Raw genomic sequence first — 24,595 nt, forward strand, 5'->3', positions numbered from 1 at the left:
GAGGATGGAGAGCGGAGTTCCTCTAAGAGATTGGATGTTTCCATACCCACCATCTGGGGAGGAACGGGAAGCCAGAAGCAGGCAGGCAGGCTGGCCTTAGGCTGGAGTGAGGCTCAGGTTACTGGCTCTCTCTGGGGGGACTGGAGCTCGCACCCTGGACTGGGCAGACGGGGCTGAAGACCTTTCATGGCAACGAGGAAAACAGAGCCATTGAGATGACGGTGGGCTGGGGGATGGCCGTAAAGCAGCCTGGTGCACCCCTGAAGATGGGCTTGCATTTGAGCCAGGGCTCTGAACATAGCCACGTGTCTGAAGCTGCACAGTATCTTCTATGTTGAACTGCCCTGCTAGTATTCCTGAACTTAGATGGCGCAGCCTCTTCTCACTGCGGGAAGTGTCTGGGCCCCAAACCGGCACAAGGGAAAACTAGAGAGAGCGGCAGCTTGGGGTAAACTGGTCTGAGGGGATGGGGTAGATTGCTAACAGTGGTCCACGGGAAGAATGGAGCTGCAATCTGGGGCCAGAGGAACAGTTTAGGGCACAAGAGACGACCAGAGCAGATTTGCAGAACTTGTGACTTTCACTGAGGATTTCCAGACTTGCCTGCAGAATGGCATCTCGGTAAATCTGACTTCCTGCATTTCACTGAGGTGGAGGCTCAAGCCATTAAGACCAGGCGAGACCTCATGGACTGGTCACACATGTATCTAGTACATTCTATGCTAACTATATAGTCTCTAGGGCGCCTCTGCATACTGAAAGTTTTAATAGCTAGAAACAAAAGCCACTCACAGCCAGGGGACTCTGCATCTGAAAGAGCATGTGATTCCTAGTGCTTATGTCTCAGCTTCCCCCAGAAGGCAGCCCCCTGCCCGGCGTGGGTGGACGACGGAGTTCTCTTTGCCCAGCATTCACTGGCTACCAGCTTGAGGACTACAGATCTTGGAGGGCCGGGGCCCCATGGCTTTAGCTAAGAGACAAGCGAGTGTCAAGGAGTGGGGCATGAGGAAGAAAGTAGGGCAGCCCCCTCAATATATCATTACGCAGTAAACCCTAAAGTAAATCCTAAGGATATACACTCAAGTGTCTGATATACCAACACAAGGCATTGCCAACAGGGCCTCCAAAGCATCCAGGGGAAAATGTGTCCATTCGGCCGCAGTCAGTACATTGGCCTCTTCCTGCCCAAGTCAGGGTGGCCTATCATTATCCTTCCCACTGCCAGAGAAGGTAGTGAGTAGAGACAGAGCAACAATTTAAGATGAGCGCTTCTTATAAATTCCAGCACTGCTAGCATATTTGCCGTAGCTATGAAGACCACACATAGCCAAAGCCAGAGAAACGAAGTTGATGAAAACTCTCTAGAAAATGTGAATTCTGGGCAACTTGAAGACACAAGGAGATTCCCCAACAACTGTGATGAAAGTGTTGATGTGGGGAAGGCTCCAGGCCACCACGGACTGCCATGCGAGGGGAACCGAAGATGATCAGCATCGCCCAGCGAGGCCTGAGACATTGTTCTCTTGCCGGTTCGGGCCGAGGGTGTCACACCATCTCCTCCACAGGTAAGGAATGGAGCTGGCACTAGAAACTGTATGCAATTTATAGTTACACAGGACACTGTGCCTATTTAAGGCAGTGAGAGCAACCCACTCCACTGGTGTGGATGTTGCTACGTAACAAGTGTGCCGGTGGGGAGAGGGAGGAAGTGACGGGGGTTCAGAATGTTTAGGCCAGGAAATTCTGCTCATGATTGGAATACATTGCTCTTGAATGCTGGGACTACCATGGGGTCAAAAGCCACTGGTGATGCAGCAGTACAGGACCTTTATTTCCTCTGACACGCGTAGGGTGACAGGCACAGGGTACCTGTTGTGGGGTCATGACACACGCACACACCAGCAGCCATCTCCTTGGCACCTCATTAAACCCCAGCTGCCTCTGCTAATTATCGGCCGCCTCTTGTGGTTACACAATCTTAGTTGGCCCTGGATTCTGTAATCAGTGTGTTTCAGAAGTTGGGTTATTTTTCTTAAGGTATTATTATTATCCTATAATAGTTCTGTGTTAGTTCTTAAGTAACAAGAGTTGATTGATTCTAAGAGGGTCTTGGCAAGTTTGAAGTCAAGGGAGCCTTAGAAATTAAAGAATGAGAAAAGAATCAGACATTTCAGAGTTCCTTACTCGGTGTGCTTCAGTTTTTTCCCCTCAGACCAAGGAGTTGACCTGAAGGGTGTCCACATTCTTGGGAGGCTGCGTGTTCTCCTTCAAACTTCTTGCTTTGCCCGTAGACATGGTGTGATGAAAAGCCTCCCCTTCCCCCAAACTAAGTTACAACCAGAGATGGCAGACATCATCATCCAGGGTGATGGGTAAGACCACAGAAATGTTTCCCTGGCCATTTGCTGGGCTCTCTAAGACTTCTGCATCCTCTGAATGCTGAGGTTCCCCATCTTGTCAACAAGTGACAGAGGACAGAGTCATCAAGGCAATTTCTCTGCAAGGCCCTCTTTAGCTATGACCGGGTTTCTCACCACCTCTATGAACTGCTTAGGTGAAGAGAGAGAAACAGTGGGAAGTGACGCAGAAGGAAATGAGAGAAGTTCAGAGTGACAATGAAAGGGACAGTGGCAAGGGTTTATGATGGGGCTTCACTTTTGCTTGTTAACATCTCCTAGGATATAGGGGTCTCTATGCCCTGCAGAGATTTCCAGGGACATGACAAACGGGCTCTGCCCCTTCCCTAATTAGAAAGAATTCCAGAAAAGCTCCTGGCTTGAGAAGAGAAAGAAAGGGAAAACGTAAAAGGCCAGTGTGTACCTTTCTGGTATGTGGGTGTCTGGGGTCAATGTCCTGAACCCCATCCCAGCCTGAATCTTGCTGCACAGCTGCTGCCCATGTTCACTGCCACAGGGCTTCCCTTGCACCAGCGAAACCCGCTCCTTCCCACACTGCCCCTCCAATCCCCCGAAAGAGCCAAGGCCACGTCCTCAGACCATGCTCCACCTCCAAAGCACAGAACACGAGCCCTGATTTGGCCACACCCTACAGAAGGTTCTAGAACTCCTATAGGCACTCCTCCTGGAGTCTCTGCTGCCTCAGCCCTGACCTATCTCTGCTCCCATGCACAGAGCGTAATACCTTCCCAAAGATCATCTGGGAAGCCAAAATTCAGATCCTCTGCCATTCACTGGCTGGGGGGGAAACAAATAAAAAACAAAAATAAAATAATATCCACCCCCCGCCCCGGCTCTTGAATTCAGAATTAGCCACAGTGCAGGCTCTTTGCTCATCCAGAAAAATCCATTACCCGTCTCTACACTGTAAAATCTTTTCCCATATATTTCCAAATGACATTGGGAAAACACTGATGTCAACTCTTATTCTGGCTCCTGATTATCTTCCCAGTTGAGAGGTGGACTTGACTGTACGAATGAGGTGAGCAGATGGGATGTGATCCTTCCGACAAGTCCGACATTCTGAAGCAGGTCTAGCTGAGGGCCAGAGCGAGAGTGGGCACTGAGCGATTCTCCTGAGTTGGCAGCTAACTAAGATACAGGGGAGCAAGGTGAAGAACGAGAGACGCACGATCCCATGGCCCTAGGTAAGGAGAGCAGAGGGCAGGAGGGCAGGGGCAAGGAATGGAAGGGATGCCAGGATGGGGACAGGAAGCCAGGGCCTGGCTCCCACAGCTCCCACACTTCCTGTGCTCGGGCCAACTACGCCCCTCAGGGAGGAAGGTTCTACCCAGACCCACCTCCCTGGAAGGCTGGAGAAACTGCAGTTTCCTGAATCAAAGGAAAACCAGAGGCCTCAGAAAGGTTTCCTAAACACCAGATAATGGCCTTTTGAAGTGTGCTGTGACCTGGAGACCTCTCCGCCAGGACAAAGGAGCTCCTTCCAGCCTGAGATCTGGTCCTGCTGTTAACACTCTCCGCTGAGCATCTTTCAAGAAAAGTCCAAGCATTGAACTTTGGGGAACGAATGGGATGGGGAAAGGGAAGAGTCGGGCCAGCTGTATGAGGCTAGAAACAGGGAGTCGAGAGACAGTCCGTGCAGAAGAGAGGCAGAGGAGGCTGGGGAGGCGTGGGCCTCCTCGGTGCCCTGGGAACAGTGCCGCTCTCTTTCTGACGCCCTTACAAACCAATACACCACGTCTCCTGGTGAGCGTGTGTTAATGAAGCTAAGCTGACGAGGATGAAAACATTAACCTACGGATGTGCAGAGAGCAGAGCGCTTGCACTTACCTCCATCCGTGTTGGAGAAGCTCTGTGGAAACAAAAGCAGGGCGGAGCGTTACTACACAGGCCGGGCTGCCGTCCCTCCTTCCCTCAGCCTGTCTTTCTCCCTCAGGCCCAGGCCCCCATTTCCACTGTGGTGGGTGAACCCAAGGCTCTCTTTTCTTCTGGAAAATCTGTTTGGGATCTTGAGATTTAAGGGAAAGGTTTGCCATTTCCACCTTCTACCGAATTCCTCCCACTTACCCAGCAAATACCCTTGGTTCTGTTGGAGAAGGGATATCAGGAAAACCAATCTTAAAATGAATTTGTTTAGATTGCTTTACTATGGCTGATGGGTGCTCGAGGAAGCAGGAGTTGCAAAATGGAGACAAGGTCCTGAGACATTCAGAGCCTACTGGCTTTCTTTCCAGACTGTCTCCTTTTTGCTACAGGGCACCGTCTGTTTTTCCCACACAGTAAAATTTCATGTATTTACACTTTGTTTTTCAAATTCATGTCCATTTGATATGGTTTTGCCTCTGGCCTTTTTATTAAAGAAAGGCTTAAATTAAAGCCACTTAATAAGAATTCGTTGATCGGTTGATAAGAATTGGCTTTAGGATTCTAGAGGCCAAAAGAAGATAACTTTTCAGGCATTGGATATATAAAGGGTTTGAACAGTAGGTAGATGGGGTTAATTTAATGACTCTTCTCTGTGCCTCCCCAGCAGGCCAGGTGGTCCCCGAAGACAGGCCACTCTCAGCTTCAGATGGCCCTGGCCTCACACACCTGCCCCTTGCTTCCAGAGTGTGTGGCTCAGCCCTGTCATCGACACCAACTGGCCCTTCCTCTGCGTGGCATTGCGTGTGCTCACGCCCCCGTGGGTATAACGCAGAGAAATCACATGTGTTCCCATCACCTTCTGAAAGTCCTTGAAGGATTTTTCCGTCTCCTTTAGTTTCTCTAGGATGATTTGCTCTTTGGCAGATATCTGGGACTCTTCACTTTCTAGTGCTTGGATTTCCTGCTCCAGCCTGGAAGACACACAAACAAAGGACAGGTTGCTTTATTGTCCTGCCATCCCGGGCGAGAGAGCAGCTCCTTCCCGGGGTGGGGGTGGGGGTGACTTCCTGCCGGGCTCTGTTATACCTTATGCTGAGATACCAGGCCAAGGTTCTATATTACAGAGCGTCCCGTGTTTTCAACCTAGCCACTGAGCAGAAGTTGGTCAAAGGAAAGCAACCCACAGCTACAGCCCCTGGTTCACTGCCACCGCTCTGCATATGCTCTGCTGTCCCCTCTCCAACTCAACGCCCACATTCTTAATTTGGAGGCAGACATTTTTACATGGCAGAGGACACAATATCTGAAAGAGAACAGCTTCATAGTCTCCTAGCTGTCTTGGAACAACTGCTCTTCAATCAGGCTGGCCAAAGGGGGAAGAGCCCATCTTACGGCCACCAAGAAATGGCTGGTGGCCGCTGCCCTCGAGAGCCTGCTGTCATTCCCCTCCACCTCCCGAAAGAGGGGAGATGCATTGGGCTGACACAATAGCCCCTACTCTTCTGGAACTTTCTTCCGTTTTCACAGCCATCAAATATATAGTTCACGAAAGGGGAAGTTCAGTGCTGCCAGGAGACTCTGGGAATATTCCAGAACAGCAGCGACAGTTATAATATGGGGGGAGTCTCAGCAGCTGTATTCTTTCAATGAAATGATAGTAATAAATTAACTTTTATTGAGCACTAAGTCTGTGCCAGGAACTGAGCTAAGAATTCACATGGCTTATTTTATTTTACAGATGAGATCATTAAGGCTTGACAAGGGACTCGTTTACTGTAGCAGAGCCCTGAAGCAAGAATTAGACACCCTGGCTAACTCTAGACCCTGCTCCTAACCGTTGTGCTAATAAACCCTTGCCATCCGGGCTCCACAGCAGTTCACATATGCCTGCCTTGTTAAACTGTGCCTGTGCTGGCACACGGGGGTGGCACCGTTAGGCAGCAACACCTCTGGGGTTACGAAGGGATGGATGTCCCCTGCTGAAAGGACTGTAGACTATTGTGCTTCCTGAATGATTTGATCTGAATTTATTTGTTCGTGCATTCATTCAAGTCTGCTGTTGGTCTCTTTCCCCTCTGTCATGCTGCAAGCGTTGCTGCAGGGTCTGTGCCTGCCTGTATGACTCCTCTCTGTGCCCCGCCTCCCCTTCCACCTTCCAGTCTGCTGCTGGGCACAGGCTAGCCACGCCTGTCAGACTAAGGCCTAAGGTTAAGGGTGCGGAGTGAGGTCTTTGGAGGGGTGAGCAACACTGAGACATAGATAGGCATGGATTTACTTAGGGATGCACTGTACCCCCCTGAGGCCTTTTCTGTTTCCTTCCCAGGCATCAGAAAAAAGAAAAAAAAAAAAAGCCTCTGGATGGATGAAACTTTGCAGCAATTACTTCGGATTATGCAGACAAACCTTATGCAAAATTGCTCCCTCCAAATGAACTCAGTTTCAGATATTCTTATCACTTCACTCACAGTAAAAGTGGACGTCCTCACAATTACTTATAACACCTTCGGTACTGGGAGACGAGTACCTACATGGCCTCCGCTCTTACCAACACAGCTATTTCACTTACACTTTAATCAAACAGAGCTACTCCGTACTCTCCCATTTGCGCCCCACACTTTTGCCTCCTCCAAGAAACCCATCTCAAAACCCTAACCATTCTTAAGTCTCTGCTCAGATACCACCCACCCCATGAGGCTTTCATCGATTCACCACCAGGAAATAACAACGCCTCCTCTGAGCACTTATTAGCACATTACATGTTAGGGCAGTGGTTCTCAACCGAGGTGATTTTTTGCCCCCTAGGAGATACCTGGCAATGTCAGGGCACACTTTGGTAGCCCGTAATTCAAGAAGAGCGGAGTGGGTGCTACTGGCATCTAGTGGATAGAGGTCAGCAATGCTGCTAAATATCCTGCAATGCACAGGAAGGCCCCCACAACAAAGAATGATCTGACCCCACATATCAATGGAGCTGAGGTTTAGTAACTCTAGAAACCATGTGCTGGAGCATATGTAAATTATTAATTTCCCCTACCGGATTATAAATTCTTCATGGAGAGACACAAATGCCTGGTACAAGCATGTTGAATAGATAAAAGGAGCTGAACCAAGTGGCACAGAGCCATGGCTGAACCAAGGTGAGACCCTCAGGATTTCTGAAACCAGGGCAAATTCCTCTGCGATCTTTGACTTGGGAGAGGCTGTGTGGGAGCTGAGGAACACACAGGACTTAGAGGACGGGGCGGGGGGGGCAAGTAACAGATATTAAAGAAAAAGACACAGAACTCCTTTGCATTCCAAATGTTCAGCAACATCTTTTACACACATCTATGTAAATGACTTTGGAGGGAAACTAGAAAAGGGAGAGCAGTGTGAAATAGGGGCAGCTCACATGGAATAGCCGAACGATCTAGAAACTGAACTAATTCAATGGGTAAAGGAGCTCTGGGCCAGAGGTTTCCTGGAAATACTAGATGACAGTCCTGGCTACACAAGTTCTGAGCAAATTTCACCTGAATCTCAAGGGACAGAGGACCTCAGCAGGTACTTAGGATGTGGGTCGATTCTGTTATTCACAAACATACTCTATCCCTCCCTTCTTCACCTCCATGGGAAGGGTATATATGTCCCTGACCCACCGACGTTGGTCTTGGCCACGTGATTTGCTTTGGCCTCATGGTGTGTGTCAAGATACCTTCCTGCCCCTTGACTTTGGGCTCAGCCATGTGACCTGCTTTAGCTAATGGGATGGATGTCGGCAGACACAACACAAGCAGAGGCTTGAAATGTGTTTGCCCGATCCGGCTTGTCCTCTTGTGCCTCTGCCAGCACCATCACAGAACTTCTTTGGGTGACTGCTGTCCCTTCAGCCTGGGGCCCCGAAAGAACACATGGGGAGAGGAGCGGGGCCCGACCCAGAGCCAGGAGCCATGCCCGGTCAAAGCTGTGCCTTACACTAGGGCTGCTCAGCCGAGCCTAGTCGAGATCAGCAAACGCCCAGTCTATTCAGAGAAGCATGAACAAGGATAAATGACGGTTGTTTTAAACTCCTGAGTTTGAGAGTGCTTTGTCATAAAAGTACTACTGCTACAGCAGTAACTGATACAGCTCAACCTGTACTATATTATAGGGATATATATTATACATGTGTGTATATACCCTAATTATATGATATAGATGTGTACGTATCCTAATTTTATATAGACAGATATAGATATACCGGTAATACCTGAAGAGAAAAGATTGGAAAGAATATAAGCTACCCTTACTCCACTTCCCCCAATCCTCAAAGAAATCTGGAAGGATACAGGGCAGCCCTTCATGAGGACCGAAATTGAGAAAATAGGACGATATCAGTGGTAGTTGTCTTTGGGTAGTGGAATACTGGGTGAATTTAGTTTTGTTCAACATGTTCCCTTTAAAAAAAAAAAAAAACTTTCACAGGCTGTGGCATAGGAAGGAAGCCAGGGCCTCCTTCATGGCAAGGGTGCACTCTGATATCGATCTGCAGTCAATTCAACCAATATTTATGAAGCTTGATTAGCTGGACTTGGAGAGAGGGCAGTACTACAGGAGATTCTAAAATAAATAAGATTGTGATAAAAATGGCTGACTTAAAAAACAAACAAACAACAAAAAGGCTGACTCCAAGTAACTTGCTTCTCCTGGTGAAGCTGCCCCAAGTGGTTAAGAATCCTCCGTGACCTGGTGCCCTACTGTCTCCACTGCCTGCCCCGGCCCTATGGGTTTCAGGGCTCTCAGCTATATAGTTCAGGTGCGAAAGATTTGGGTCATGATACTGCGTAACTGAGAAGGAGCAGAGAGACAGAGAGAGAGAAGGGAAAAAAAGCAACGAAACTAGACTTTTGAGATAAGAACAACTGAGTTTCACCCAAAGGAAATGAATGCAGGAAATCGACAGTGTATATAAGTCTAAGCAGCTCAGACCAAGTAGCAGGTTTCTCTACAAATGCACATGTGGGTCTGGGTCAGGTCCTAAGGGCGGTGGACAGTCCAGGCTATTTTTCTTTGCGAAACCCAGGTCCTGGGGGTCGGGGAGCATCCTAAGAAAGAGTGTTCTGGGTTAATAAGAGTCACCCCAGCAAGGCGAGGACTGCCACTGTTTTGTAGTTTCATGACTGAAATCTAATGCAGTCTTCCCTGGAGGAGCCAAGTAGGATATTGCTGAGCTAAAAATAAAGAATGGGCAGGAAGTGTAATTTATACACAAGGTTAATAGAGACTTGTTAGGCTGAGACAGGTGCACGTAACAGCTTCTGACCGGTTTGCTCTGTCCCTTCTGAGCAAAGAGCAGACTGTAATAGGCGGTTAGGAAAGGTGACACACTGCAGCTGTGCAGGTTTAATTTACTGGAGATGAAGTTGCAAGCATGGCTGAATGGCCTTCTAAAGTCTACCTAACCCCAACAGACCTTCCGCACAGGAAATACAAAGCATCTATGGCTCTAGGAAGTGCATCAATCATTGTCTCATTTCAAAATCCATTTATGCATCCAACCACCCAGCTTTTTGCAAACACATCTCTACCAGGCACTGCGCTGAGCATCAGGGACAGGGAGCTAAATCAGCCACAGTGTCTGCACATGAGTGTTCTTGGTCAAGTGAAGAGGACAGCCAGGTAAATGCATAAATTATACCACAACCCCAAAACAGCCACCATAAAGGAAAGAAGGATGCATTGTGGAAGCGTCAGCTCTGCCTGAGAGTGTGGTGGGACTCCAGGTTGCCCACCCAGTATCTAGCCTCCCCTTCCTCCACGCTAACAGGATCCTTATTTTGCTGGGGTGACAATGTGCTCAGCTGAAAATGTCCCCATCCCAGCTTCCATTGCAGAGAGGGGTGGCCACGGGGCAGCTCTAACCAATGAGATGTAAGTCAAGACCGTTGGGTTCCCCTTCCGGGAACTCAAACTTCTGGGAAAGCTCCTTAAAGGAGGAGGGTTGGTGTCAGTGACATATGTCCTTTGCCCCTTCCCTTCTTCCCACCTGCAGGGATCTGGTGCTAGAGTGATGTACTAGTTTCTGATTGCTGCTATGACAACAACCACAAACAGTGGTTTACAACAATGTAAACTTAGATCTTAAATTTCTGTGGGTCACAAGTCACCGAGTAAAACCAAGGAGTTGGCAGAGCTGGGTCCCCTTCTGGAGGCTCCAGGGGAGAATATGCTTCCTTCCTCTTCTAGCTCCCAGAGGCCACCCACATGCCTTGTCTCACGGCCCCCTTCCTTCATTTTCAAAGCCAGCAATGAGGCATCTCTCTGACCATCTTCCTCAGTCCTGCCTCCCTCTGACTCTCTCCTGGTGTCTCCCTCTTCCACTTTACTGATCCTTATGATTACACTGGGCCCACTCGGATAACCCAGGATAATAAGCTCCCTATTTTGAAGTCAGCTATTTGGAGACCTTAATTCCATCTGTAATTTTAACTCCCCTTTGCCGGTATTCGCAGTTCCTGGGGATCAGGATGTGGGGGCCCATTACTCTGCCTACCATAAGAAAGATGCTGCTGCAGGTGAGGCAGTGGTCTCGTGTCCATGGGGGCAAGAGTATACTAAGGATGGCTGAGTGTGCAGGAACAGAGAAACTGCCTGGGTTCTGGACGGCATCTAGGAGTGACTGCACCAACTCTGGATCGTTGGCTCCAGATTTCTTGTTATGAATGTAAGCCACTGTTGTGATCATTGCTGAATGCAATTTCCAGCTGATAGAAGGGGGTGAGAAGAGCTTGACTGAGCATAGGTGAGAGGTTAGCTGGGCCCGAAGGATGCACTCACCAGGTGGAAAAGAGAAGAAAGTGTGCCAGGCAGGGGAGACCATGGGCCCAAGCTAAGAGTATCATATGTTCCTATGCTCACCCAGGGGCACAGGGCCTTGCGTGGCCTTTCTAGTCACTGCCTGTGGAACCCTCCAGTTGGCATGGCTCAGCCCGATGCCTCAGAGGGATCCTCAGCATCCCTGTCCCTCACTGCCACAGCTCACTGTGTGCTTTCATTGTGCCGCATCTTACCTGGCTCAGAAATACCTAGCCTTCCAGGCCCTGCTGGGAGCCTGCCTTCCTGCCTCTGCAGTGGGAGAAAACAAGGCTCAAACAGAGAAGAGGACAAGAGAGGCTGAGTGGGCCACTGATTCTCCACTGCTTCCCATGACCCTCTGCTATACATATACTTTCAACCATTTTACTTACAGGAGCCTGTACATGTTTCCTTTGTGCAGGCGTCTCTCCATTGAGTCCGAGAGTACAGACTAATACAAACTGGGTTTCCAATAGTCTTACTGTTGTTTTGTTTTGTTTTGAGAGAGCTTTGCCTGTAAACTCAGCTGTGCTTAATCTTTCCTTCTCCATCAGTGATGACAATAATAATTACAATAATAATTTTAATATTGTTTTTGTTACGTATATATTGCATGTATGTAGCAGCAAAACTATGACTAGGATTACTGAGTGTTTACTCTGTGCTAGGTATTGTCCTAAGTATTTTACATGCATTATGACACTTAACCTTTATAATATTCTATGAATTAAGAAAACCTTTAACTCCCATTACACAGATGAAAGAACTGAGATACACAGAGGTCACTGGCTTGCCCAGGGTCACAAAGATAATGTGGGAGCCAGGATTTTAAGCCCTGGTACTAGAGAACTAGGATTTTTTTTTTTTTTTTTTTTAGCAACTACTTTTACCTTCCTTCCTCTGTATCACTACTTCCTTTCTTCCCCCTTATTTCCAAAAGAATGTATGCTCACAGAACTACAGAAGGTCAGCCGAGGAGTGGAAGCCACTTCATCTCATTGCTTTTCAGAAACACGAAGTCCCTGAACCGAACTCCACCTGAGAGTTATCCTGCCTCTGCTTGAAATCCTCCATGCACGGGAAACTCTCCACTTCCCAAGGCAGCCCATTCTGCCTCTGAATGGTGGTGGCCGTCCAAACGCTTGCTTACAGATTTAGGCAAAGTGCATCTCCCTATAGCTTTTACTGGTAGTCTGAGTTCTATCCCTTGGAAGTCCAGAGGTCAAGTTTCGCAAATGCCATGACTTGTAGGAGCTCCATTCTGGAAAAGGGGAAGACCCAGGGCTAATGGAACTTACTACCCAGTGGGGAGCATGGGTGATGTGAATTAGGGCTCAGGATTGGAATGGCGGGGAGGGAGAAAGAGTGAAAAAGGAAAGGGCCGGATGATCAAGAGGAAGGGGAACTTCCAGCTTCCTCATGGAATGAACTCAGCACCAACTAAAAGCTGAAGCCAGAGGCGTAGTAAAGAAATGTTCACAAAATCATCAGCCCCTCAAGTATATTTCTGAGCAAGCTCTGAGCAAGACTAGTCTATTCCTGCCAATGGAGAGAACCTTGACAACTTTCCTCACTCCTGAGGGACGTGGGCTGGGGTTTCACATGTCAACTGTCAAGAGCTCAGCGGACATGCATTTGAGTTTCAGTAAACTCTCCCAGAATAAAGGAGATGCTGACAGATGGGCTGGAGGTGCTGACTTCAGACCTGTTCTTTCTCTTGAACTATAATTTCATAGTTGAGCAGTCAAGTGGGGTGCCTGACTGGCCAACCTACCAAAACAAGAACTTCAGGAAGAAGGTTTGCTACTCCAGGGAGAGGACGGCTGCCCGCATCTTCGTGTATCCAGCAGGAGGGAACACGGACAAGACCACCAGCTGTTCATCAGTTTCCACCCTCCCCTTCTTTCACAGCGTCCCAATCCCCAAGGTTTAGCTAGGCATGTGGCCACACAAAATAATGTCCACAGTTCTCAGCACCTTCTATAGCCATGCTGACCGAAGGGATATAAGTAAAAGCACTGTAGGTCCGCTTCTAGAACCTTCCTTTGATCTTTCTTCTTCAGCCCTTCCTTCATCCTTCTACCTGAAATGCACAGGAGTGCAGGTGGAACTCTAACTGTCCCCGTGGACTCTGAGGATGAGAACAGGAGAGGGACAAGCTGGAAGAAGCCTGGGTCCCTGAGGAATTCTCAGAGCACAGCCACCAGACAGCTCCTGATGCCTAGCTGTGGGTTTTGACTCCAGGGAGAAATTAACACCTTGTTGAAGCTACTGTTACTGTGAGGGTCTCTCTTAGCTACATCTACTTCTAATCCTAATTAATGCCAAGACATTTGCCACAAGTTGTTGAATTCTGAATGAACACTCTTAGAAATATGCTGAGGATACGGGATCATAGCTAATCACAGCCCAGAGCCGCAATAATGACTCAACAGAAGCAGAAGAAAAAATGAGCAACTGCAAAGTTTGGAATTCAGTACCGTTAATCAACTCTTCCAAATGGGGCTCAGCTGGAGCTGTGCTCCTCCCCCACCCATCACACCTCAAACCCTGGCCCCATCCGCAACCTCAGCGGGGAAGCTCCTTGTCTTTGCACAGTGCCAGTCTTCCATGTTGTAGCATCTCTTGTGTGTACTGTGACTGTGATGTTTGTGTTAATCTGACACTCAGAGCCTGGGCCAGCAAAATTAACATTGGAAAGAGGCAAGATCGGATTGTCTACACGCTTTGAATACCTGTCCAGCCTTGCAGTGCAGTGAGCTACTCGCTCCTGTGCCTGAGACTTAATATGGAGCCCACCCGTAATGCTGAAGTTTCAATTACACGATGGGAGCAGAAGACACAGTATTACATGGTTCAGAAGTGAGCATGGTGACAGAGGCTACGGCAGCATTCGCTGTCAATTTTGCCTGCCCAGAATCTCCATCATTTTCCTTTTGGGAACAAAACCTAGCTCCTTCATCTGGAAACAATCTCTTTGGAGTTCCTTGTGGATTTGGTGAAACTATTGATCAGAGGACCCACAGCCCTGGCCAAGGAGTAGAAACATAACTAAGACTGACTAAACTCTGGCCCAGTAGTTTGCCTCGTAGAATGGAGAGCACTCCTGGGTGAGTCATTCCCACAGCGGGATTCTGAAGCCGTCCCATTAGTTCCTGCTGCCTGGGTCCCCAATTCTACCCCACACCTCATTCTCTGACCCCGCCCTGCAGTATTCGAATATTTCGCTTTCTCTCTCTCCCTATTGCCCTCTATCTCTATAGCTCTTAGTATCTCTGGGTCTGTGTTCTAGATAGAGCATTTGGGAAGACTAATGTTTGTTTTCTTACAAATGGATGCTACAAAATTCACTTTCCATTATTTCAGGAAGACAGTGCATTTGTTTCTATGGCACTCCCAAAATATTTTTCATTTGTGATTCAACTTGCAGGGAAACAGCTTCCTTTTATTTCGATGAGTATGTCAGGAATCACTACAGATTGCTCAGTATTTTACTGAGAACACAGGTCGCCGGCCCTTACATAAACAGAGGATTTCCACTTCTCCTTGTGAAAGAATAGGATCTTCCTTGACTGCCAAGTGTCAGGGGAAACTCGAGCTCATTTCATTTTTTTTCCTACGTCATCACTGAGACAGAAATATGGCCGAGGAGAGAAGTGCCCCTTTAAGAATTCCTAAAATACAGCTCATATCCTTTCTCTTGTCTCCACCACCTCCTTCCCGAATTTCATCCAACTGCTTAAGCTGGAAGTTCACACCCTCCATGCTCTGCTCTACTCACTTTCCAGCCTTACACCTTCCCCTGTGTTCCAGCTGAAACCGACCACTCGTGTTCCCCAAAAAAGCCAGGAAAGACCCACCACTTCCAACTCCGTCTACTGATAATACATGTACTAACAAAGACCATCTGAACTCGGTCTCTTTAGTAAAAATGTTTTCCCTAAGTCCCCTTAACTTAATGTGTTCACTCCTTCCAAATCCCCACAGCATCTTCAGCTCCCATAGGTACCTGGAATACCCCTCTCCCAAGGGTAGGCTTACTGAGAGACAGAACTGTATTTTTATTTTACTATTGTACCTCATATTCTTCCCTGTATGTGTTTGTTGAAAAAAATGAAACGCAAGCTAAAGCAAGAACACATTTTTAAAGGCCTCAATAGTAAAATTAGCTCGGAAGTGGCGATATTAAGTATAATTTTTCAAATTTTGGCTTGGTTTTGCTACTTTCCCTTAAAATATACTGATTTATATACTTCTTAAGGAAAAAAAAGCATTGATATTAGGTTGATTTCTATCTTTGTCTAAATATACAATATACGATATACAATATAAGTTTTGCTACTTTCCCTTAAAATATACTGATTTATATACTTCTTAAGGAAAAAAAAGCATTGATATTAGGTTGATTTCTATCTTTGTCTAAATATACACTATACGATATACAATATAAGCTGGGACAGAGTAGCACTTTTCATTAATAATATCGGTTCAATCAAATTTAATCCCAAATATACATGCATGAAAATTTCTCTCTGCATCAATTATCCTTGGCCCCTGGAAGCGGGCCTCTCTCTCCTTTTCTTGTTATCTATTCCATCTGGAATCACATGGCTTGTACCCTCAGAATCTGGGCAAGCTGATTGCGCTACAGGAAATCATTTCTAAGCTAACACTAAGCATTGATTCCCTGAAGTGTGATTCTTGTTTGAGTCTGTTTCATTATGAAGAGTTTTGATTCCATGAAAGTGAGGTAATCTCCTTTTAAACAGTGTACTTCTCAGTAGCTTAGACCCTTCCCAAGAAATCTCTCTTTTTATAGGAAGAGAGAAAGTGTCATCCAGCCTTCTCACGTCCAGCCTCTGGCTCAGACACTCTCCTGAAGGCCAGTGCCTCCACCTGTGCAGCTGACCTTGTGCAGATTCCTCTGGGGTGGCCCTCTGTCATTTCCCCCCTCTTCCCTGGAGCATCCATCTCTCTCCAAGATGCCTCCTCATTCCTTTTAGTCCATAAAAAAGAATCAATTCTCACACTAAAAATAGGTGAACTTCTCTTGACCCTGCATCCTGTTCAAGTCACTGTTGAATCTCTCTTCCAGATTTCCCCAACAGCACTTGCCTCTTGCTGTCTCAACATCCTCACATCCCAGCCACTCCTTGGCTTACTCCCCTCTGCCTTCTGCCCCACCACTCTGTTGGATATGGTCTTGTTGACATCCATACCCGCCAAGTCTAATGGAGACTGTTCAATGTGAATCTACTGACTTCATTTTTAAAAACATTGTGGACCACTCCTCCCCTTTGGAGCCCATGACACTCTATTCTCAACAGGGGCTTCTCTCTACTATTTCATCACATGTTCATCTGGTTCACTGTCCTTCTTGTTCCACATTTTACCCCTGGCTAATCATGTCCAGCCCTGTGCTTTAATTCCCACCTTCATGCTGACATCTACCCAACTTGTGTCTTCAATCTCTTCCCCGAACTCCAGTTCTGTATATAATTGTATTTTCAATGTCCCCTCCTGGATGCTCTACAGATACCTCAAACCCAGCATATGCAAGATCAAGCTCATCTTTCTGCATAAAGCTGTCCCTCCTTCAGGCATTCTTTAGCTCAGTTTTTATACCATCACCAATCCATTCTACTTAAGATGGAAACATGATGTAACTTTGACCTCTCACTTGCCCCTCTCAGAGAAATCACCACACACATGTATTAGCCACTAGGTCTTGCCAACTTGCTCCCAAATTTCTTTCATATCTCTTCCACTTCAGCCTCGTACGGGCTCTCTGCTTCTTTCTCCTAAATGTCTACAGCAACTTTCTAACCAATTGTTTGCTTTACCTCCATCCAGGCTCATCACCCTCAAATCCAGCTTGTGCCTGGACAGACCAGAATTGCACTTCCCTGCTGAAAACCCCTCACAGACTCTATGCTTTAAGCTCCTTAACCTGACACACTTCCAGCCTCTCATTTACCTCCAGGAACAATGAGCTCCTTGTAGGTCCCTGCACACAGAGTGCTCTTTCTTGCCTCAACGCCTTTGCCCATACCTCCCCCCCTTGCCTGGACTGCCCTGGTTCCCTCTCTTTCCCATTTCCTAAGTTCTCATTCTTTAAGAATCTCCTTTGGTACTGTCTCTTTGTGGAAGTCACCCCTGATACCTTTCCCATGAAGGTGCTCTTCATTCTTGCGCTCCTGTCTCCTGTAGGTATAGTTCATCGCCAATTATATTCCATTGTATTTCAATCACTTGTTTATGGATTTGGGATTCCCTCCCCAAATCCTATTTGCAGAGCTCTTGAGTGTAACAGCCTTCTCTTCTTTATCTTTCTTTGAAAGATAAAGCCTCTACCTAGCTTGCTTCTAGCAAGGAGCCTGACTCAGTTAAAGTTCCCAAGAAATGCTGGTGAATAAATGACTGTCTCAGTGAATGCATAAATTGTTCCTCAGTTGGAAGGAGGCTCAAGACAGACCCTTTGGCACAATTCCTTCAGTCAAATATGATTCTTTAAAAAAAAACAAATTCATACCATTGGCAACGCTGGACTTAGTAAAAAGAACTCCTTAAAAAGAAACTTGCATTTGCTTTCTCGGGGATCAGGTAATGCCAACAGTAACTGCTGTCTTTTCTAGACTTTTCACTCTTTTCCCCAAATCTCTCACATATCTAATTTCACCTGACCCTGCATGTGCGTGCTTCTCTCTGTGAGGCACTGCTACTATTCACTCTGGGGATTGCCTAAGTAAAACCACAGGCGGGGGACAGACAGATATGCAGGAATTGGGCCAGAATGATGGACAGTCTCAGCATTTACTTCTTTTCACCTTATGATTCTCTTCTGAGTTCACCCTTTCATGAAGGAAGCATCTGACCTTTCATAACTGATAGTGAAAATTGTTTATGTGGCACATTCCCCTCTCCCAAATCCCTGTCGACTCATTGTTTGTGCCTAAATCCAGCACTCTGTGATAGCCTTCCTGCTGAGTTGGAGTTTCCCTTTAGCCTCCGCGGGTGTGTGTGCGCGCACATCCACACAGCTTCAGCCACGGCTTTTAGAAATGTCCACGTTGGGGATTACACGTTTGCCTGTGGTCCACATTGGAGATTACTCTGGGGAGACTGATAGAGCGTTCCAGATACTTTAGTATCTTAATGAGTCATTCATCAAAGAAAAAAAATTATTTAATGTCCAGCAGTCATAGTGGTAAAAATAGCTAACATTTATTGAGCATTTACCAATAGATATGAGACAGCCTGCTAAAAGGTTTGGAAACATTATTCAGTCTCTGAAATCTGCATAGTAACTGCTATTATAATCCACACTTGACAGGTGACAGATCTGAGGTTGAGAGTTTGGTGTCTTGTGACCCAGCAGCAGTAAGGGGCAGAGCTGGGATTTCCAGGTTTGCCTATGGCCGGAGCCTAAGACATCAGACTGCCCTGTGCTGTCTCCTTCCAAGAGCAAGCGAAACTGCTCTGACTCCAAAGAGTTTCAGTATTTCCTCTTTCCAGTATAGAATTTTCTTTTCCAAACACCTTGATCAAATATTGCTGCTGTGGTTCAGTGTGAGCAGACTGGGGGCCCTTCCCACAACATCCTTGCCTCAGATCAGCCTTTGTGCAGAACAGAACGTGGTCTGGAAGCCACTGCTCTGAGAGTAGAAAGGGTATCTGGTGTATTGCTTTGGTTCCCACTGTGCCTACATGAGGGCTCTGTACACAGCCAGTGCTCAGCCCACGGGAACGTGGTTCTGAAAGGGAGCATCCCCTGCCTGTGGCCACAGCCTGGGCTTCCAGGAGCTGCCTGGAGAGGTCACCAAAGGATAAACAGCCCCTCTGGCCTTTAAGCCCCAGAGGGGAGAATGCTATCCATCTGGAAGGGACAGGTGACAGCTCATTTGCACCTGAGGCAGACATTCAGAAGGAGGCTGGCTTGGGGCGCTGTGGCAGGCCCTGGGAGGCTTGGTAATCCAAATGGCTCTTCCAAAAGGGAATTTCCTCTTGGATTCTTTTTCTTTTTCTAATCATGTTTTCCATGCATGACATGACCAGAGGACAGTTTCTTCTTAGCGGAGAAATTTGTCATCCCACTGGGATAATCCCAAGTTATTCTAAGAGTTCCTGCTCTGAGCAAATCAAGCCAATCAGGAAGCTCCTCCACATGGGCTGTGCCTGCTGATAGTTTCCCGCTTGGACGCTTCCTGCTATTGTTCCCCCACATGTTTTCAAAGACGCAACTACTGAGCCCTGCCCCTTCCCCTTGGGAGCCCAGGGCTGCCATCAGGGCTTTGGGTCAAGATACACTAGGCTCACAGACCAGGCACCTGGCCGGCAGAAACGGGCCTGAAATGCAATGAAGGGGTGGTTCCTGGCTCAACTGGAGAGAGAAGAAACCCCAGCGCTTGGGTCTCTCGGGCCTTGGAAGACAGGTGTCAAATATTCTAGATCATACATTAATGGCTTATCAAGCATGTGCTGAGCTAACACAGTGACAGTTGCCCAGTCTCTACTCTTGAGACAGTCATCATCTCATGGAGAAGGCAGGTGTATAAACAATTACGTAACAGTGCTCAGCGGAGCTCAAACTGCAAGTCCAAAATGCTGTGGGAAGGCAAAGACCGGAGATTGACTCACTCTGCGTAGGGAGCGGGCAGGGCAGGATTTTATGGATTTGGAACATTTCAGTAGGACCTTGAAGGCTGAGAAAAAAGGTGTCAAGGCAGAGAGGGGTCTTGGGGCCTTCTAAAAGGGCTCTGAGGCAGAAATGTACAAAGAGGTTCAAGGAGTGAGGACCTCTGTCGGCCTGGATTGTTCTGCACGTGAATAATGGGAAGAGAGTAATGGGGAGGGGAGGGTCCAGGGTGTGATGGCTCTTGAATGACACAGGAAGTTTAGGTTGGATCCTGAAGGCAACAGGAAAGCATCAAAGTGTATTGTTTGCCTATTTGTTTGTTTGTTTGTTTGTTTTAAGGGAGTGATTAGATTAGCTTTGTTCTAGAAAGACCACATTGGCAGCTCTATGGAGACTAGTGTAGATGTGTAACAGAAGTGCAGAATAAAAGCATAAAGATCAATTGGAATTGTTCAGGCAAGAGATGAGGAGGCTGTGCTTGGCATGGACTATTGTGGGAAGCAAAAAAAAAAAAAGGTTCTATTTATTGATTTTTATGTTGTGATGACATTGAAGACTTTCTAAGTCAATCTTTATGCACTATTGTGGTCCCACAGGCTGGGCTGAAAAAAAAATAAAAAGAGCAACATTAAATTGTGAAACTATAAGCAAACGTAGACGGAGCTGGCCCAGTGGCTACAATCAGTATGAAGTCTGCAAGACCTTCAGCTTTGCCTTCTCTCTGGGCCACCTCCTTGTGACTGCTCAGCTTGCAGAGGCACCAGAGGACTCCGTTTCCTGGAAAAGGGCGGGAAACACGGCTGAAGCCAGCCATTTCTGCTCCCTTTGACGGTCGAGGGCAGCAATTTTCAATCTGTGTGCCATGTCACACTGCTGGGCCGCAAGAATTTTTAAAACAGGCAATATATGACTATTTAACCAGGGGCACTGACTTCTTTTCCCTTAGATTGTCAAATTTAAAAAAAAATGATGACAGCCAACGCAATAATAGCCATCCAGAGTGTGAAGGAATCAAAATTATACCTATTTTTTTTGGTCAGATTAGCAAAACATTTTTTTGTTGTGCTGCAGATTTTCAGTAATTAGTTTGTGTGTGCCACAAGATGAAAAAGGTTGAAAATCACTGGTCTAGGGTCAAGTGTTGGCCAGGACATTAATTTTAACATTGAGGCCCTAATTTAAAATGTTCCAAGGATTGAAATTGTCTCAAATCCATGTGCTTCTACCAAAAAAAAAAAAAAAAAAAAGAGCCCTTAGCCTAGTGAGCTCTGGCACTGCCTTCACATGGATGCAGCAGGAAAGGCCTCAGAGTAACAGCCGAGGCGATCCTCACAGAGGCTGGGCCAACGCTGAGGCTTCACCCCTCGCTCACAGTCAGGCACTGAGTCCACACGGAATACTGCGTCCTCCCTGAGTTCCTGCATGGGTTGTACGCGCAAAGTGGTCCTGCATTGTTGGTTTCTCCTTGGCACGTTCACAGAAGTCTCTGGCCTCTCCCTGTCATTTTTCTAACCTTACTGTACAATAGAGACATTTAGTCTTTAATATGCTGGCAAGAAGGCTCAATGAGGGCGTCTTCGGTGGTACAGATGGTTATGAGGCAGGGAGCTCCATGCCCTGGCTCTGGTTCCTTGCCTGGTCCCCGGTGGCCTGGAGGCTGGCCAGGCAGGGCTGTAATGGCCTTGGTGGATGGGCCTGACCCCACCGAGCTCTGGGAGGCCAGGCTTAAGGCTGCCGAGTGGGCCAATGTACTACTGTAAGGCCCTGCAGAAGGTAAAGAAGTCACACACACTACATTAATTATGGGGATTTGAGGCCAAAACTTTAGGAACTAAAAATAAAGTTACAAAGATTCTCTCTGATGAACTTTATGGACTTAGCAACACTGATTCTGTTTTATAAAAGCCCAGTGTTTTGAGAAGTTGAATGGGAATGATGTCTATTTCTGGATTTTCAAATCCAGGAGGAAAATAGTGTTTTTTCCTTATGCCAAGAGCCTACCAATAAAACCCTCAGATACAAAATGATTCACACGTAAGGATCATAGCCTGGGCCAAAAATCAGGCCAAATCAAAGAAGCTCAGGAGCAAGGTGAAAGCTCCTCACCTCCAGCCCAGGGAAGTTCATCCAGAGACTTGTGCTTTCAAAGCCATGATCAGATTGGCCGTTTGAAATGGGAATTCTAGAATACAGAAACAGTAGTACATTGTACTCCAAACTACTAATTTTTAAAAATGATCCATCCCTTCTTGGTGGTTTGGCTTGTGCAGAATTGGTGTGGCCATCCCCCTATTCAGCTGTCGCCGCACCCCTGAGGTTGTCCCGCCATTGTCTATTATTTCTGGATCCCGAGGCTAAGGGAGAATACCTGCTGAAAGCACAAGGAAACCTCATCGCAACTCTCTACCACAACAGAGAGTTTAGGGCAGACCAGATTTGCTGCAACAATAGCACAGGCGCCTCAGGATGGGAGGTCTCACTCAGAGGCATTATATGCTATTATGTGAATGAGCGAAGGATCACAAGCCTCCTGGGCATATGTGATGTGAGTGTTCCCATATTCCCACAAAATCCAAATGAACCCAATAATGGGAATAGCAGACATTTGTGTAATGCTTTAGAGCTTATAAAGTCCTTCACAGCAATTAGGGTTTAGGGGTGTTGGTTTTTTTCCCTATATTGCAGATAAGAAAATTGCAAGGAAGGAGAAAAGAGAAGTCTGAATCTGAATACCTTTCCTAAAGCATGCAATCTGATTTCTGCCACGCCTCTCCTGGTTGTTTTGATCAGGGGCAGGCAGCAGGAGGCAGTGCAAGCCAGCCAGGGCCAGGAGGTCAGCGGCCTGCCACTTGCTGTAATCCTGCATAAACGCCTCACTTTTCTTGGTCTCTGTTTCCTTGCCTATAAGATGGTCGTGATGATGTATATGGAAGAGCTAATTCAAAGCTATGGAGATTAAGTCAATATTTAAAATATCTCATAACACTGCCTGCTGTGGCATACATACTATTTAAAATGTTTGTTCTTCCTTTCTTTTCTGGTGCTTCTTAAAAAAAGTTATTATAAAGACAATTCTGTTAAACACTGCATGTAGTACTTTGCAAGACAAATCAAAACATATTTTTTAATAGAATAGATTCAAATTCAGCTTCCTAATCAGGTGGTTTGTGGCCCATATGACTTAAGGAACACCCATAGATTCTTATGTTAAGCAAATTACTCAGAGATTTTTAAAAAGTCCTATAATTTGAATGTTAAAAGGAAAATTAAAGAATTTATTATTGGCTTCAAGAATGATGGAAGATTGTGTGTGTGTGTGTGTGTGTGCACGCACGCTTGTGTGCATACTGAAAGAAAATTGAATTCAAGTTCTCCATGTGGAAGCGGCTCCTGTGCTCGTGGGGGGCCATCTAGCGGCAGGTAGAGTCATATGCGACCAACTGAGGTGGTGTGTCTGGGAATTCAGGTAAAGCATCGGAGAGGAAACTGCTGTGGTTCTGCAGGTACCATGTGGCTACTTCAGCAGAGAAAGCTCAATATATCAAGGTTAAATTGTGCCTAACTCTGAACGTTTTGTTCTTTGTTCTTTTGATCATGCACTTGTTCCTAGAGTTGGCTGCAGAAATCTCCGGCCAAGCCACATAACCTATGAACCTAACTTGTTATATGCTCTACAACAGGGAGAGAAACTGGTTGAGAAGATCCAGAGATTGGAGGCTTCAGAAAACAATGGCTGGGAGTATTGGTACCATCTTCCTTCAGACCATTGCTTTTATAGGAGCCACGTGATATTAGACATTCTCAATGGACTATAGTAGATGCCTCCAAAGGCCAATTATGAATAACCCAACCAGTGGCCCTGTGGTTCAGTATGGCCGGCTTCTCGAAACACACATGTCCTCCCTACCACTGAAGCTCAATCACTGGGCTGACATGGACCCCAAGATCCAGGGCTCTTCCAGCTCTTGCAAAGCAGCAGAGGTTCTGAAGGATGTGTTGCCGCAAAGCCTCCTCTCTCCTTGAGTCTGCCTCAGCCCACTTCTCCAGCACGTATGTGTGTCCCTGGTCCTTTCCTTAAGAAACTCAATAACAAGGGCCAGGAGTGACATTTGGCTCATGAAGTCAAACACAAGAAGAGGTTCATGAAGTCTGTGAGGTTCCAAGTGCAGAGGTTGGGCCTTTTGTCATTTCAGGAAACCCCGCCCAAAGTAGACCCTGGGTGTCTATGAAGCTGAGTGGGGCTTGCACCCGTGTGTATGGCTTGCTCTGCCATGTTCTCCTCTCATCTTGGCCGGGGTAAGGAGGTAGCTTTGTTCCCTTTTGAACAGGGAATCCTCCCAGAGTGAACTGGCCACATGCATCCTTGGATTTCCAAGTCTGGTCAGGGCCAAGGGCATTCTAAGTGTCTGTGGAGAGGCAGGCCCTGCTATAAGGCTGTGGGTGCTTCTGGTCTGAGGGCTAGCTAAGGAGTAGCTGTGTAGCTAAATAAGAGTTTGTAGTTGTGCTTCACCTTTAAATGAACTGAACTCAACAGAATCAGCACATATAAAAGATTTCAGTGATAACATATCTCACCTGCCTACCAGCAGGGCTTTCTGGGATATCCAGCTACTTCACTGCATTAAAATGATGGTTTACTATACAGCCTTTAGGGACCCAGAGTTATGTAAAACAAGGGACAGTTGAATTGACTTCATAATGAAAGGGTGCTACTGTTCTGATCTCCTCCCATTGAGGCTCTGCCTCTGGTTAGAGAGAAACGAGATCCACAGAAGACAAGCTCTCTGCTGCCGTAGGGAAAGACATAAGGATATTAACAGAAGCAGGGAACCCATTGTGTGCTGGGCATTGCTTAGACATTTTG

At 46.9% G+C, this 24,595-nt stretch overlaps 1 protein-coding gene across 4 annotated transcripts in view; it reads right to left on the minus strand.

Moving 5' to 3' along the window:
* PALM2AKAP2 (PALM2 and AKAP2 fusion) overlaps positions 1–24,595 on the minus strand; it is a 399,871-nt gene that overhangs the window by 182,783 nt on the left and 192,493 nt on the right. For all 4 annotated transcript variants that reach the window (XM_054584541.1, XM_054584539.1, XM_054584538.1 and 1 more), the window contains exons 5-6: positions 5,140–5,254; positions 4,248–4,269 (exon numbers count right to left, since the gene is read on the minus strand). In XM_054584541.1, the coding sequence (XP_054440516.1) occupies positions 4,248–4,269; positions 5,140–5,254 (137 nt within the window). The remainder of the gene's footprint in view (positions 1–4,247; positions 4,270–5,139; positions 5,255–24,595) is intronic.

Source organism: Pteronotus mesoamericanus, unplaced genomic scaffold (assembly GCF_021234165.1).
Source record: "Pteronotus mesoamericanus isolate MK-2021 breed Mesoamerican mustached bat unplaced genomic scaffold, CSHL_Meso_final contig_78, whole genome shotgun sequence".
Classification (NCBI taxonomy): domain Eukaryota; kingdom Metazoa; phylum Chordata; class Mammalia; order Chiroptera; family Mormoopidae; genus Pteronotus; species Pteronotus mesoamericanus.